Here is a 17,715-nt window from a genome sequence, read left to right as displayed (position 1 = left end):
AAGGGCGAGGGGTTGTTGGGAGCCATTTTAGAGGCTGCCTGCCATATTAGTTTTCTCAGACTGGTGAGAAAGTTATTATTGGTAGAATAAATTGTTCTGGTAAAATAAATTGTTTATGCTATTTGCCTCTCTAAAAGTGAGAATTTATTTTGTAACAATATTTCAAAGTCTTGAATGGACTTAGTGGACCAGGAATCCTTATAAATCAACACAAATTGAATCTATTCTATATATGTAGGCTAACAAAGATACAAAACAATGTCCCTGTCCTTTAGGGGGCTTACTGTTTAGCTCAATAAAATACTAAATTATTCCTTAATATGTCTATATTCTCCTGTTTGGTGTCTTCTATTAGCCAAAATCTCATGAGACTCATTTCTTCAAGTCTTAGCAATGCTAACATTAATTTTGGAATCCTATTTCCTACCAAATTTTATGTGTTTATCCAGGACATTTAGTCTTTCATAAAGTATTTCTGAGTGCCCCAAGAGGTGCTACGACACCTCCAAGTCATTTTGAGCTGCCACTTGTTCCTGGCCTTTGGCACTCCTTTCACTTCTGGCTCATCCACAAAGTTCTATACTCACAGTGAGTAACATCCCCCAGCGGAATTTCCATAGTCACTTATGTCAACAGCTTCATGGTGACTCTGACAGTGGAGTGAGAGAACAGTATCTTCTGGGTTATACTCACTTGTTGAGGGGAAAGTTTCAAAGTATGGCTGCTGACACCAAAGAATCACAGAATTCAGTAAAATACTTTCATCCCGCACACAGATACTTTTCTTACAAGGGCATATACACACCACAAAGGTGGCTTGGTTGTGGTGGATTCAGAAATAGCAGCTGCTACTATACTAGTACATATTTTCATCTGCTCTATTGCTCATGATGCCTCCCTTCATCAGCATAATGAGTCATGTCTACATGGGTCCAGTTCCATTACAGACATAACAAAAGTATTTCCTTCTACCACCCACAGTTAAAATCCTTCAGATTTCTAGATAAGTCAGTGGATGCCAATTGATATGGGAGAGAGGGTGTTAAACCTAGCTCCACACATGAGATATATTCGAGTTGTAGTCCCACAGTGGGATTCTTGGTATATGAAGAGAAACTCACGATTCCCACTTCACAGAGCAATAGTACTGATCAGACCTCACCCAGAGCTGGGTGAAGCACTGACTTATAGCCTCTGACTTCTGAAACTCCCTGGACTGAAACACTCACAGGAATAAAATACTTAGGGCCATAAAGTGCAGTAAGGAAGACAGGATAGGATGCATGCCTATTCTTTGTCCTATGTTACCTTTAGGGTAGAGTCAGTTTCTGCAATTGTTCCATAAAGTTGCTTAGAAGTGACCCATGGTTGGCTTCTTCTTCAGTTATACCATTTGCCTTGTATGTTAGTGTCTGAGGGTGACAATAACAAATTACCACAAAGTTAGTGTCTTTAAACAACAGAAGTTTATACTCACAGATTTGGAGGCTAGAAGTCTGAAATCAAGGTGCCAGCTAGAGGAGAATTCTTCCTTGCCTCTTCTGGCTTTCAGTGCCTCTTGGCATTCCTTGGCTACTTGTGGCAGCATAACTCTAGTTTCCGCCCCATTATTCCCATGGCCTAATCCTCTGTGTGTGTCTCTGTGTCTTCTCTTTTTATAAGAATACCAATCACTAGATTTAGGATGATTTTATCTCAAGATCATTAACTAATTACATTTGCAAAGATCCTATTTCCAAATAAGATCATATTTGGGCTTTCGAGTGAACTTAAATTTTGGGGGGACATTATTTGTTATAGACTGAATTATGTTCTCTCTAAATTTGTATGGTGAAATCTTAACCCCCAATACCTCAAAGAGTGACTATTATTTAGAGATAGGGTCTTTAAAGAAATAAAGGCAAAATGATGTCATTAGTATGGGTCTTAATCCGAATGAATTGATGGTGGTATTGCTAAGACTTGGGGACATGAGTCACACAAGATTCTGGCTAATAGAAGATACCAAACAAGAGAATATAGACATATTAAGGAGTAATTTAGTATTTCATTGAGCTAAACAGTAAGACCACCCCCACCCTCAGGCAAAGGAAAGGAGCATTGTTTTATACTTTTGTTAGCCTACATATATAGAAGAAACTCAATCTTAATCCAACATTCTGAATCTATCACCAATATAGTGTTCTTCTAAGAAGAGAAAATTTGGACACAGGCATGTACAGAGGAATAACCATGTGAAGACACATGGAGATGACAGCTATCTCCAAGCCAAGGGGAGAGATCTCAGAAGAAACCACCCCTGCTGACACCATGATCTCAGACCTCTAGCTTTCAGAAACTGTGAGAAAATAAATTTTTGTTGCTAAAGTACCCTATGGTGACCCTATAAAACTAATATACTACTCAACACACTATACTATGGAGAGGGTTAGAAGAATCAAAGTAAATCTAATAACTTTAGTCAGCTATTTAATTTACAGTGGTTTCTAGGAACCTGCTCATTCAGTGAAACCATTTTATATTAGATTAAAAGGAGACTGTAATGGATAGATTTCCTTCTTTTCTTTTTCATAGGGAGCAAAATTGGGACTCTTATTGCCAATGACACAGATGAAGCAAACACTATCAACAGTTTTTTAGAATACAGAATTGTGGATCAAGCCCCCAAGTCTCCCACAGAAGGGCTCTTCCTGGTCCAAGCCTACACAGGGGTGTTCCAGTTAGCCATGCAATCCTTGAAGAAGCAAGACATTCCTCAGTACCATTTAACAGTAGAGGTGTCTGACAAAGGTTGGTATCATATTTGCTGTCAAGAGTGAAAATACTTGTTTTCATTTTAGTTGTGATTTGTTAAGCTGCTGTAATGCCTGGGTATATTACAGAAGGATGCTGTTTAAGAGTTCTTGCTTCTCAGGTGAAACATACATGCAGCACAAAGGCAGCTGGTCCAAGTTACAACTAGGCAACATTATTGCTTTAGTCCTAGTCCTCCATGAAGCAGATGCTAAGAGGGGATTAAAAGTACAAGGATTTTTTTTATTAGGGGAAATGTCTATGATAAAAAAATGGGAGAGATACGGAGAAGACTGGGAGAATCATCAGACTACAATACAAGCCTGACCCTGAGTGAAGGAGACAGAGGAAAAAAAGGCTGGTGGGAGCATCATAGACCACTGAGCAAAAAAAAAAAAGGTTGGCAAGGTCATTAAAGACTCCAAAATTAAACAGAGAAAGAGTCTATAATATTTAAGAATGAAACTGCCTTTGCATGCCTGCCTTCCTCAGTCACTGGCTAGGAGCAGCCATGAAAAGCAAGGCCTCAGTGCATATGTGGTGATGGATTTCAGAGTGCAGCAGTGGAGTCATCATCAATTAAGGTCCCTCTGTTGTTGGAGGTCAGCAAGGCATGTTGTCATGGTCACCATGATCATGAACAAGAAAATTGTATTTTCCAATTCTCGTTGGACTCAAAGGATTCTACTCCATGAAAATGGAGGAAAAATGCATCTTTGGGAAGTTCTATCTTTTCCTATTATCTTCTAGTTGGCCATTTGATAATATTAGGAGATTTTCTTCCCTACTCATTATGTAATTTCAAAGCAAGTGATTCTTGACTTTTGTTGTATCAAAAGATCCTTTGAAAATCTTATGAAAACCATGCATTCTTAAACAAATGCACACATTCTCAGACAAATGTGCACAGACACATGTATTTGGAAACAGGCTTATTTTAAAGAGACACACACTCCTAGGTTAAGAACTAGGTTAACTAAAACTGCATCTTAGATTAACAAATAATTCAGTAAGTGCGTAACAAACAGTTCAGTAAGTGTATAACACTTGGGAGGAACAAATTATATAGGTATGGCACAAATTATATAGGTATGGAGAAGAAAGGGGCATAATTTTCACACTGTGCTTCACATTCTTTTCCTTTACACAGATGTTGAAATACTGGAGTGAACTGGGGTTTAATAGGCCCCCAGTGCTGAATTTTCGAGAGTTAGTAATTTGACTAATATTGAGGTTCTAACATTTGTCTAGTGTTATGGTAAAAAGGTACAACAAAAGTGATAAGTATAATAAACCATGATGAATTAACAATCTCATACCATCAGCCTTCCATTCTTTTAGCAAACAGTTATTGGGAGTTTACAGTATTTGAGGCACTATTCAAGGTATTGATACACCTATGAGTAAAATCCAATGTCTGTTCTCAGAGAGCACTTATGATAGAGGAGGTAGATATGTGAGTAAACAAAATGCAAGATGCATGTACAGGTTGCCCATGAAAGAAATGAATAGGATAGAATAGGTAGGGCTTTCTAGAAGAGAGGACATTGAGCTGAGTTTTGAAGGATGAATATGATAAGTTACAAAATAGTATAGCGTTTACAGAGGAGAAAAAACTCCCATTTTCAAATGCATGGGAAGATGAAGCAATTTAAGACTGTAAAAGCCTAAAGTAGAAATCATATTACAAATTGTCTATGTATACAGATACATCTATAAAAAATATGAGCCAGAACATAAAATATATTTATATGTAAATATATATGTGTGCATGTGTGTTGATAGAATTAAACATTAAAGTGTGCACTACAGAAAATTAGACTAGGCTGTAATTAATATAGTTTTACATAAAATCAGGGAGAGCTTATTAACCAGGAGGCCCCCTGATGGCCCAGAGGAGGTTTGTACAGAGAAGGGAGCCAGTGTGCAGGTCCTAGGACACGACCCTATGCCCCTACTACCAATCTTCTGCCATTCTTGTTGTTTACAAATGTTTTGGGACTGGCTTCAGCTTTAATCAACATGCACTTATTTATACTTTGATTATTATTAGGTTACATGCCTGGCCTCAGGTACCAGGCATTGAGCATGATCTACGGTGTAAGACTGCCTGAGTATAGTGTTTAGGGCCCCAGAAGGAAATAGATGACCCTCCTCAAAAGGAGTAACAAAGTTTTAAGAAGGGATTATTCATGAGGGTTGTGGGCAAGATGAAGGGAAACCAACAAGAGGTATGAAGCACAATGAATGGCCCTTCCTACCATAAGATGTGAAGAGTTGAGGGAAGGGAGCATTATCTGAAGTAGCAAGTCCTGTGCCTGTGTCTATAGACAAGGCTGCTGGCAGTGTGGAACTATACCAGACCTCTCTCCTCCTGCTCTTCCTCACATCTCCTGCCAGTGCTACCACTGACAGAACTCACCTATTACCCAGAGGGACCAGAGTGCTCAATGATGAAGTTTATAAGGTAGGCCTCCTAGACACAATACAGAGTAGAGGGTGGGAAGTGGATGGAGAGGAGAAAGGGAGCACAAAGATTTGAATTATGCTCCATCACTAGTTAGTTGTGTGACCTTGGTCAGGTTACCTAACATCCCTATCCCTTGGCTTCCTCATTTGTGAACTAAATGACAATGATAACAGTACCTACTTCATCAAGACAGTATGAAGGTGAAATAATACAGGTAAAGCACTCAATACAGTGCCTGGTACCTAGAGAATGCTAACAATTTGTATTATTTCGAGAACCTCAGTTCTTTTTTTTAATTTTAATTTTTCAATTATAGTTGAAATTTAATATTATATTAGTTTCAGGTATACAGCATAGTGGTTAGACATTTATATATGATTTACAAAGTGCTCCCCCCCAATTAGTCTAGTACTCACCTGGTACTATACATAGTTATTAAAATATTATTGACTATATTCCCTATGCTTTACACACCAACGACTATTTTGTAACTACCAATTTGTATTTTTAATCCATTTACCTTTTTCATTTATTCCCCAGCCCCCCCCAATCTATCAGTTTGTTCCCTGTATTTATGAGTCTCTTTCTGTTTTGTTTGTTTTGTTTTTTTAGATTCTACATATAAGTGAGATCATATGGTATTTGTCTTTCTCTGTCTGACTTATTTCACTTAGGTCCATCCATGTTGTTGCTAATGGTAAGATTGCAATGTGTTTTATGGCCAAGTAACATACACACACACACACACACACACACACACACACACACACACACACACACACACACACATATGTATATATATATTTTCATATATATTTTTATATATATATTTATTTTCATAAATATATATATATTTTTTTTATCTTCTTTATCCAATCATCCATTAAGGGGCACTTAGGCTGCTTCCATATCTTGGCTATTGTAAATAATACTGCAGTAAATGCAGGGGTGCATCTATCTTTTTGAATTAGTGTTTTGGATTTCTTTGAATAAATACCCAGAAGAGGGATTGCTGGGTCATAAGGTAGTTCTAGTTTTAATTTTGGAGGAACCCCCAAACTGTTTTCCATAGTGACTACACCAACTTACAGTCTCACCAACAGTGTACGAGGGTTTGCTTTTCTCCACATCCTCACCAACACTTGTCATTTGTTGATTTATTGATGATAGCCATTCTAACAGAATAGAGCCAAGAAATAAGCACACACCTATATGGTCAATTAATCTAGGGCAAAGGAGGTAAGAATTATAATGGGATAAAGAAAGTCTATTCAATAAAAGATGTTTGGAAAACTGGACAGATATATGCAAAAAAAAAAAAAAAAAAAAAAAAGAAACTGGACCACTTCATTACACCATATATGAGAATAAACTAAAAATGAATTAAAGACTTAAATGTAATACCTGAAACCATTAAACTCCTAGAAAAAAACATAGGCAGTAAACTGTCTGACATTGCTCTTAATAATATTTTTTCTGATATATCTCCTCAGGCAAGGGATACAAAAGAAAAAAGTAAAAAATGGGACTACATCAAATAAAAAGCTTTTGCACAGCAAAAGAAACTGTAACAAAATGAAAAGAAAACCTACTGAATGAGAGAAGATATGTCAATTATATGTCTGATAAGGGGTTAATATCCAAAATTTATAAAGAACTCATACAACTCAACACCAAAACAAAACAAAACAAAACAATACAATTGAAAAATGGGCAGAGGACCTGAATAGATATTTCTCCAAAGAGGGCATACAGATGGCCAATAGGTATATGAGAAGATACTCAGTGTCACTAATTACCAGAGAAATGCAAATTAAAACATCAGTGAGATATCACCTCTTAGAACCCAGATTCTTAATCTTTATGTATAGTACATCGTGGTTATTAGAATAACGGTGACCCAAACAAAGAACCTGTCATGTTGTTTCTTATTCTGGATATTTCCCTGAGCTCTCCATTCTCGCCCACACTCCATGTTCATCTTAAAACTAGGTTGAATCTGCTGTCTCTGAGTAGGACTTGGGATTGTCAAACCCATCCCTTAAAGCCTGTGTCATTTCCCCAGGGTTCCATGAGCCACCTCTTCCCCACTTTTGCCTCCAGCAGACTGGGCAATAAAGCCTTTTGAAGGGGACTAATTGTACCACTCTCTTCTTCATTGAAGGGGAGGAAATAGGCACCCCAAACCTTCCCTCCATAGGGAGCAGAGGAGATGCTGGGATGTTCAGAGAAGAAAAAAGCCACCTGGGATGCTCAGGGAAGGCTTTCTGAAATGATAGTTTCACACTGGGCTTTGAAGGCTATTTAAGTTTCTCTAGTTAGAAAAAAGAGATTGCTTCACAGAAAAGGAGCAGTCTTGCTCAAAAACGAACCTTACTCCAGAAGGGGAAGGCGGTGGGCTATAGGAAGCCCAGGGAAACTGTATTCAGGACTTCTTTCAGCCTCCCCATGGTGACCTGCTTGTAGGTACAAGTGGGGAACAGAGGACACCATTTCCATATAAATTGCAGATCAATGGCAAAATTGTGACTATGGCTGTCACTTACTGGCCAATATTTTCTTGCAGGTATCTAATTTTAATGCATAATTTTTCAGTGAAAATTTTTGTGACGTGACTTTGATTTTCAGATTTCAAGACCCTCTGTCATGTGCAAGTCAACGTTATTGATATAAATGATCAGATTCCTGTCTTTGAAAAATCAGATGTGAGTAGTTGTCATCTGTTGTTTTTTCTTTACTTTGTTCATATTACTTGCCCCTGACTCTGGAATAAAGACACAGACAGTAGTTAGGAAAAATGCCAGACTTCACAGGTAGCCTTAGTCAATGCACTGGTAACAAATGCAGACACCTTTTTCAGTGGAAATCTTCAAGGAACTGTTGTAGTATCTGGGAACATCTGTTTATAAACTGCCAACTGTTCATTTATTCTAAGGGCTGCTTAAAAACTGCAACCACAATCTTTGTCAAATTGAAAGGAGTTTAATGGATACTTGCAGTTTGTCATTATATATTTTGTGTGTAATAGGACAATAAATAGATTACTAGTAGGTCTCAAATAAGCATTTTTAGTAAACTCATTTTGCAATAATTGGGTAAGAGAAGAAAAAACTAATCTCTGGCCTAAGCCAAAGTAAAATGTGTTCAAGACATTTGCAAAAATTAGGAACATGGGCAGAAAAAGCAGGAGAAAAAAGATCAGTTGAGGACATCAAGAAAAATGTTTACTTATTGTTGATGAAGGCTTTAAACTAGGGGCAGTTTTACCACTACTCCTTAGAAGGGGTGTCTCCATTTATTTATTCTGGAGCAGAGAGAAGCCCGTTTGACTAGATTGTTATGTCATGTTGGAAGTCAGTTATGAGACAGAGCTCTGTAACGATGTTCACAAATCAAAATAAGGACAAGGCTATGACCAAGAAGAGAAGATGATTTATGAGAGGTTTTGGGGTGGTAAGAGGTATGAGTGACTGAATGTAACTTGTGTAACAGGCACTGAGGCTAAACAAACATGAGGCAGAACCATTTTCTTCTCAGCCTCCATGATCCCATCTTTGTGTTGTGATTTCCTTGCATTACATCTAGACAGTGGTTTTAGATTGAGCATGAGAATCCTGCTTTGGAAGTCTCAGAGCTTGGAAATGCAAACTGGGCTCTAGAAAGTGAGTCTGCTGCTTTCACTGCTGTGGTCCTCTCCTGGACTCTGGCTGTTTTCTTCTTTAAAATTGTGATTTCCAGAGAGATGATCTGGGAGATTTTCAGTGGGGAGAGTGGAGGATGGGATACAGTCTAGGCCAGTGATTAAGAGTGCAGGCTTTGAAGTTGGACAAATATGGGTTTGAATCTCAATTCTATATGATCTTGAGTAGGTTTTACCTCTCCAGTTCTTTGTTCCTCTGTTAAATCGAGAAGATAATATAACTACTTAGTAGGGCTTGTTGCTTATCTTTATTGAGTACATACTGTGTACCAGGCACTCAGAAGCTTTACACGCATTATCTTTCTATCCTCACAGAATACATGAGTAGTTCTATTTTTATTACCACCATTAGACAGATGAAGAAACTGAGACTTAAAGACATTAGGTAACTTGCGTTAAGTCACCCAGCTAATAAGTGACAAGCCTAGAATTCATACCCAGGCCATTTGGCTATAAAGTTCAGGCTCTCAACTACTACTTCTTGGTTGATTATGGATTTATTAAAATAATGTATGTAAAGTACCTGCCACATTGTAAGTACTCAATACATAGTGTCTATTCATATCATCACTAGTATAATAATTACAATAATAATTATTGGATGTGGGAGGGAGGGTCTCTTTTAGAATCCTAAAATATCTAGTAGCTCTCTGAGATGTTGTATTTCTTGGTACAGTGGATATCAGTCTATGAGTGTGACTGATGTCAAAATCAACTGCAAAATATTCATCAATAAGAAGAGCAGGCTTGGTAAGTATTGATGCAAACTCTGACTTGTGTCCATTCTGAAACCAAAGAGACAAGTTAGCTCTTGGCAATTATGCTGGATGACAATGCACATTCTCATCATTTCCTTCCCCTGTTTCCTTCTTAGTATGGAAACCTAACTCTCTCTGAAGACGCAGTTGTTGGGTCTGTCATCTTAACCATCCAGGCCACTGATGATGATGAGCCATTTACTGGGAGTTCTAAAATCCTGTATCATATTATACAGGGAGACAATGAAGGGCGACTAGGGATTGAGACAGATCCCCAAACCAATGCTGGATATGTCATGATTAAAAAGGTAAATAGCCTTTTAATGGAATTTGGTTTTTCTGTTGATTAATTTACTTATGACCATGCTGAAGGTTTGCAGTATATTCTTTTTTGTGCTGAAGGCTACAAAAAAGAAAAAAAGAAAAACAAAGACTCTGGAGGAAAGTTTTGAACCACAATAAAGGAAAGCTGAAGTACAGGCTTTTGAAGACAAAATAAAATAATTTCATAGGCAATAGAAGCACCAGGAGAAGAGTGCTAGTGGTGAAACAAGCCCAAGAACAGTGTCAGAATCCTGATCCCATTATCTACCATCTACTCTGCTTCCAACAGAAGGCCTCACTGGGTTTTAGCAGTGAGGTTTGTGTGTGGACCAACTCAAATCATTAGCATTTTGTGTCAGTCTGACATTTCCATTACAACTGACGTTTCCATTCATGCTGTCTACGTGGAGAAAAAGAACTATAGAAAGAAATGATAAAGGAATGGGCATTTTTCAGAGTTTGCAGTGGGTATTGCAGACAGCATATCTCCCATCCTCCCCAAGGATCAGAGCTCTCTTAAGGGTCTATGAGAAGTTCGAGGCCTGTCCATTTCAGTACGAATGATTCTCACGTCAACATTTTTTCATGGTGGCTTGTTGGGAAACAAGTTGATTTGACCATTTGTGGTTAATGGGCACCTTTAGGGAGATGTTGGTAACCCTGATTATTAGTGGTAGATTAGAACTTCAAGTATCCTCCTACACAACCTTGAGGCAGTATATTACAATGGAGCGAGCCTCTGACCAAAATCTTTGTCATATCCTTATTTTGTTTGTGGTTGCTTTCCAAGTGTCTAGAATATTGCCTGGCACATAGTAGAGATTTAATAAATACTGATTGACTAAATAAATTATTGACTTTTGTCCCATACACAATTGTTAACAAGCAAGCACAGAAAAGGGTCATCTAACTTGTGCTTTAGGCCTGTGAAGTCCTAGCTCTGTGTCCCTCAGACACTGTGATAACAGAACTCTAGGGAAAGGATTCATCTGACTGTTCATAGAAAGGTGATTCTAGGCAGAACAGGACAGGAGTCCTGGAACCCAGAAAGGAATAAGCTGCTGGACTAGCCAGATACTTACACTCTTGTTCATGTGATGACCTAGTGATATACTATATTTTTAACCAAACTGCATGTCTTGAATACCACTAATATCACAATATCTCTTTGTAAGATCACTTTGCCAGTTAACAAACTTTCTAGTGCTGCTTTATATAGTGCTAGCTCAAGGCCTGTAGTAGCTGCCTCTGGAGAGGGATCTCTGAGTAAGATCTTTCAAATGCTAAGCAACAACCACCCCTGAGGTATGGATTCTTCATTAGGTTACACCAAATGTTAGCCAATTGCCCCTAGGATGTGTGTATTTACTACAAAAGATGTGTGTATTTATATGTTTTTAGTGTTTTAAATAAATTAGACTTATAATATGGTTTCTTGTGTATGACTTAGGCTTACTTTTAATTCCCTATTCATTAAGCTATCAGGGGAATACTGTTGCTTCTAAATTATCATGTTAATCATTTAAGTGTTTAAACTAAGGTATGCTTTTAAATTGTAGTAAAAAAACATAATATAAAATTTACAGTATTGTTAACTATATGTACATTGTTGCATAGCAGATCTCCAGAACTCTTTCATCTTGCATGAATAAAAACTCTACGCCCTTTGAATAAACAACTCTCCATTTTATCCTCCCTCCAGCTCCTGGCAACCACCATTCTACTTTCTGTTTCTATGCTTTTGACTGCTCTATGAACCTTAAGTGGAGTCACACAATATTTGTTCTTCTGTGACTAGCTTATTTCAATTAGCATAATGTCCTCAAGGTTTTCCTGTGTTGTAGGATATGACAAGATTTCTTTTTTTTTTTTTTTTAGGCTACACAAGTTTCTATTGTATGTATACGTCACATTTTCTTTACCCTTTCTTGTGTCAGTGGACATTTTGGTTGCAATTGTGAATAATGCTGCAATAAACATGAGAGTAAAAATATTGTTTTCAATTCTTTTGCATAAACACACAGAAAAAGGATTGCTGGATCATAGAGTAGTTCTAGTTTTAATTTTCTGAGAAACCCCCATGCTGTTTTCCATGTCTGTTGCACCATTTTTCATTCCCACCAACAGTACACAAGGGTTTCAGTTTCTCTACCAATACTTGTTATTTCTTTCTTTTAAAAAAAATTATAATGGTCATCCTAACAGGTATGGGTTTTTTTTTGCATTTCTCTGACGATTAGTGATGTTGAGCATCTTTTAATATACTTGTAGGCTTGTTGTTTGTCTTCTTTGGAAAAAATAAATTTATATTCAAGTCTTTTGCTCATTTTAAAATCAGGTTATTTATTTTTTGCCATTAAATTGTAGGAATATCTTATATACTTTGCGTATTAGCCCCTTATCAGATATGTGATTTGCAAATTTTTTTCCCCCATTCCTAAGTTGCCTTTTCATGCTGCTGATTCTTTTCTTTATTGTGCAGAAACTTTTTAGTTTGATATAGTCTCACTGGTATATTTTTGCTTTTGTTGCCTATGCCTTGGTCTCATGGCTATAAACCAAGTCTCTTAATCACAATTCTGTCAGCAACTGCTCATCTGAATTACAAATGTGTAATTTGTAAAATTCACCAAGAAGCCCATACCCCACAAAGGTAGCCCATTTCACTTTACGAAGCACTTCTGCAGATGCTCTCCTTTGCTTTTCACATTGATTCTGAGGAATAAGGATTAGGTCCCACTCTATGGATGAGGTTCAGGCCCACAGCAAGATATGGTCAGGTACCCCAGTGATGGCAGAGCTGAAAACTTGACTCCAGGCTCTTGCTTCTCTCAGGAAATTATTTCTGTTGAGGCTTGGTGATGTCCTTACTAGCTCTATAACCTTGACCAAATGATGTAACCTCTCAGGCTTCAGTTTTCTGATCTATAAAAATGGGTGAAATAATAGCAACTTCTTCATAAGGATGTTGAAAGAGTAAATGTGAAAATATGTATATCGCTCTTAACATAGCACCCAACAGATGATAAACTTAAATGTTCAGCATTATCTTAATTCTGACCTTTATTTTTGAGAGAATCAATAAATTTCTGTTTAATGAACTATTCCAGGGTTAAATAAATTTCAGGAGTGCTGCATTTTTTTCCTCTTCTAGGAGAGTCAAAAGCATATTAGCATGTTAAAAGCTCTGGTAAATCCTGCAGCACAGACTTTTTCATGGTTCTATTACCATTCTGAAAAGTAGGTTTTTGTTGACACTGAATTGAGAACTGTTGCTTTGTAAAAGAGTTTTGTAAAGGAGTCTAGGGAATAAATCTTTTAAGGGAGCTAGTCATCCCAAAATTAATTGTATCTCTTTTTTGCCTTACACAGCCTCTTGATTTCGAAACAGCATTCATTCACAACATTTTGTTCCATGCGGAAAATCCTGAGCCTCTGGTGCCTGGTGTAGAGTATGATGCCAGATCTTTTGCCACGTTCAGTCTTTTTGTAACAAATGTGGATGAAGCACCCCAATTTTCCCAACAAGTATTCCAAGCAAAAGTCAGTGAAGGTGTGGCTGTAGGCACAAAAGTGGGCAACGTGACTGCCAAAGATCCGGAAGGTCTGGATATAAGGTAGAAGAGAGAGGGCTGGGCAGGCCTGGCTGTGCAGTGACCAAGGCCTGTGGGGAGGAGGAAGGGCTGGGAGGGGCAGAGGAGCTGGCTTGACTCCAGGGTTCTCCTCTAAGAGAGCAGCCAGTGGTCTGAAACTCAATGCCAGTACACATGGTGAACTTGACCTTGATTCTTGCAGGCAGCAGTTCCTTGGTTCTTGACGGTAGAGGTGGAAGATGGTGATGGAAGGGTGGTGTGGGTAGATGGTGGGGAGATTCAGGCTCAGGCAAGTTGTAAGCATGTTAGATTCCATTCTGGCCCACTCACTACAGGTTCTACTGAGAGCTGATGAATTCAGGAGATGGGATCTAGAGACCTCCTTGTGTCTGAAACAGTCCCAGGCAGGGGCTGGGGTTTGGAGAAGAGTTCCAGCCCAACCCTAAGGCAGACTGGAGTTCTAAACAGAGAATGAAGCAAAAGCCCAACTGGGCAGACTCGGCAGGGATAAGGGAATCTTCTGAATGTAGAGTATATAGGTAGGTCCCTTGGTATTCCAGAGAGTAGGTCTGGGGCAACAAGACTCATTCCAGGGCCCACCCCTGGGGAGGCTCATGCTCAGGCTGAGGTGATTAAACAAAATGTATTAATATTTCCACTTTAGCAATTCTCAATCATTTTTCTTCCAGTACAATAGGACCAACACAGATTTTTCTTAAAAAGTACAATGATAATTAATTTGCCCCAAATATATACATATATGTATATATATATATATACACATACATACATGTATATATCTATATCTGTCAATATTTCTAACCTCTGTAGAATCACATAGTTAATGAGCACATAGTAAGACTTGAACCCACATCTTTTGCGTCTATTGTATAACATTAGCCCTACTGTCTAAGGCATGGCAAATATTTCAGCATGATTTAAAACAATGTATGTGGTTAGGAATGGTAATTCCTTAAGTTTCTCTAAACATTTGAGGGGAATCTTGCCTCCAATGAGCTGTCATTTAGGTACTTGGAATCAGTGCTAAGACCTTTTTCTGATTGTCAAAGAGTAAAGTTCTTACCTACTGTTTAACTCTTTTTGTTTACTTCTCTAGTTTTATAAAGACAAACATAAGAGAGGAAAAACCATGGGAGACTTACTGTGTGGTTTAGTGTAGATATGCTACATTAGAACCACCAATTATGATGGGGCACAAATGTTTATAATTTTATAACCATTTATGTTTAATAAATGTTTCTTCCTCCTTTGCGACAATGCTATTAAAAATAGCATTTGACTTGTCATTAGTCAAAGACAAGTGAATAAAAATTTGAGTTATGAGTGAAGAAAACAAAGGCATTTAAGAAAATTTCTCAAATAGATCAAAGAAAAGATATATATATACACTATTAAGTTGAGATTGAGAAGATGAGGAAGAAGTCTGAAAAGGGAAGTGCCCTGTAAGAGAAGTCCAAATGAAGAAAGCGCTTTAAGAATGAGGAACAATTAGTAGTTCAGATGCTAGTAATACATTAGTTAAAAATGGAGATGATTCCAAAGTTTTTGGCCTGAGTAAGTTAATTGTTCTCTTTCTCTCAGCTTTGTAAACTTATAATCCATCAGCAACCAATGGATCCTAATCTAATTCACCAGCAAATATTAGAGATGTTTTTCATTGAAAAACATCCAGAATACAAGTGCTTATCACCACTTCTGCCATAGTTCAGGCTACATCTCTTTTCTGGATTCATCCTTGCCCCTGTGCCACTCTTCCACCTCACCCTAAATCTATTCGCCACAGAGTGGTCCTTTAAAAAAGCAAATCAGATCATATGACTCCTCTGAAAACCCTCTGAAGGGTTCTCATCTCACTCAGGATGAAATTCTGATTACACAGAATTTCTTGTTCATCACCTGTACACATGCCTAATATAGCACTTGGCATATAGAATATACTAAGATTGGGAAAAATTAATTTGATGAATTAATACATCAAATCTTTTTAATACATCATAACTTTTTAATCATCACCTTCTTCCTGCACATGTATGTTGTTTTCAGTATTTATTATATAAAATATTTTGACTATATGTATACCTGTGATTCTCCTGTAACTTCTATTAAATTGTTTTTGTGTGGGGAAAATTTCCGGAGGTGAAATTCTTTGGCCTAAAGATATGGACATCCTTATGACTATGATGTGTTGTTTCAAAAAAGGCCTTTTCAATTGGTTTTTCATGTGGTTCTAGTCTTGTCTCTCGCAAATTCATCTTTCACACACCTGCCAATGAGTTCCACTGAAAACACAAAACTGACTAGGGCACCTTCCTGCTTAATATCATTCCATGGCTGCTAACTTCTTCTCATGATTTGGCTCTTTCCAGTCTCTGGGACTTCATCATTCCCATTCACTGCTTCCCATTTATTCCCAACACTGCTGGAAAGTCTGACTCCCCTACACCTGCAAGCTCATCCTCAGCCTCTCAGCCTTAGCTTATGCATCTCCTGCTTGAAGCCACCTCCTTTTTCTGACCTTAGTTAAATTAACATCTACTCTTTCAGGAAGACTGCTCTTATTCCTGTGAACTTCTTTGGGATTCCATGAGGCCCCTTCCATGGTATTCACCACATTTTGTTGAAATTATCATTTCTGTATCAGACTCCTCCATGGGCCTAAGAGCCCCCTTTTGCAATCTCCTCTCTTGGTCCACTGCCTGATATTTGTTGAGCACTCAATAGATGTTTGTTGCATGAGAGAATTCACTGAGCCACCAGCAACCTCAGAATATCCATTCATTCACACAACGGTTGTTCAAGTTTTCTTAGAGGGGTGGGTTGTTAATAAGTTTTAAAAGATATTTCCAGGTTGTTTTCATTGAAATTCTTTGATTGCCAGAAAAGTTTAACTTTTTCCCCTAGAGTTTGTGACTATTCTTTTTCTAATAAAACAAGTACAGCTACCACTCTGTAAAGATAGTCCTCCTTTTGAAGATAGATGTTATGCAAATAAAACATTAATAATACTAAATAATGATCTTTTATGCTGTAAATAATATGCAAGGGATAGTGCTGATGTAGTGATGCATAAACTATCTTCACATTTTCATGCAGAATAATGTGGGCTTTCTTTTGTTCTTTTCACCTTATGAAGTTATTCACTGAGAGGTGACACGAGAGGTTGGCTTAAAATTGACCCTGTCACTGGAGAGATATTTAGTGTGGCTCCGCTGGACAGGGAAGCTGAAAGTCTGTATCGGGTACAAGTGGTGGCAACTGAAGTAGGTGAGCAAAAAAAAGTAACATAAATTATTAGGGGATACATCAATAGAAATGGAAGAGAGGGGAAGGTGAGTGGGAAGGTTCACTGGGTCAAATCTTATAGTGGAAGAACAAGAGGGTACAGGAGTGGAAGAAAGTGCTTCTTTGTTTTGTTCAAGATGAGAACCACACGTTCCCCAAGCAGGGCTCCTGCAGGCAAGGTTGCACCTGCAAGCTGGCTCGGCTTCGTGGATACTGCTCACTCTGTGGTTTCCTATAGGGACTGCAGCTCTAGGAAGGTTCCTGTGTGCCCACCAAACTACTGCCTTCTCCAAAATGGTTGGAGGTTTCTCCTGAGAGCAGGGTCAAACTACTGCCCTGCTCACCTAGACCATTACTTGCTCCTTCGGTCTTAAATTGTAGCACCTCAGGTTTTGTCTTTCTTGAAACAAAATGTTATATGCAATGTTCTTGATTTTGATATGTGCCAGAATTGCCTGGGGAGCTTATTCAGTATGGACCCTAGTTACTCCTGGAGTTTCTGATTTTCGGGTTTGGGTGGCCCTGGATATCTGTTTTGATGAAATAAAATGAACTTTGAAAAGGAAAGACATTATTTAGATAAGCCAAGAATGCTTGAATTGTCCTGATGTAATCTTTACAACTCATTTAATTCAGTTGTGGTGATTTATATTACCCACTGGTTCTGAGTGTGGAGTTCCAGGGACTTTAAAAAATTACAATAAAAATAAACTCACAGAAATAGTAAGGATGGCTCTTGTCATTTAAACCGAATTCTCCAATTTAGAATAGGAA

The 17,715-nt window shown here is 38.0% G+C and overlaps 1 protein-coding gene across 1 annotated transcript in view; it reads left to right on the top strand.

The window, feature by feature from the left end:
- The window catches only part of CDH17 (cadherin 17), a 68,975-nt gene that overhangs the window by 42,135 nt on the left and 9,125 nt on the right, over window positions 1-17,715 (top strand). Inside the window, exons 10-14 of the mRNA XM_039877132.1 lie at window positions 2,575-2,790; window positions 7,892-7,968; window positions 9,838-10,029; window positions 13,418-13,662; window positions 16,793-16,923. Of these exons, the coding sequence (XP_039733066.1) occupies window positions 2,575-2,790; window positions 7,892-7,968; window positions 9,838-10,029; window positions 13,418-13,662; window positions 16,793-16,923 (861 nt within the window). The remainder of the gene's footprint in view (window positions 1-2,574; window positions 2,791-7,891; window positions 7,969-9,837; window positions 10,030-13,417; window positions 13,663-16,792; window positions 16,924-17,715) is intronic.

Source organism: Pteropus medius, unplaced genomic scaffold (assembly GCF_902729225.1).
Source record: "Pteropus medius unplaced genomic scaffold, Ma_sr-lr_union100, whole genome shotgun sequence".
Taxonomy (NCBI): domain Eukaryota; kingdom Metazoa; phylum Chordata; class Mammalia; order Chiroptera; family Pteropodidae; genus Pteropus; species Pteropus medius.
This window is presented reverse-complemented; position numbering and strand designations above follow the sequence as displayed.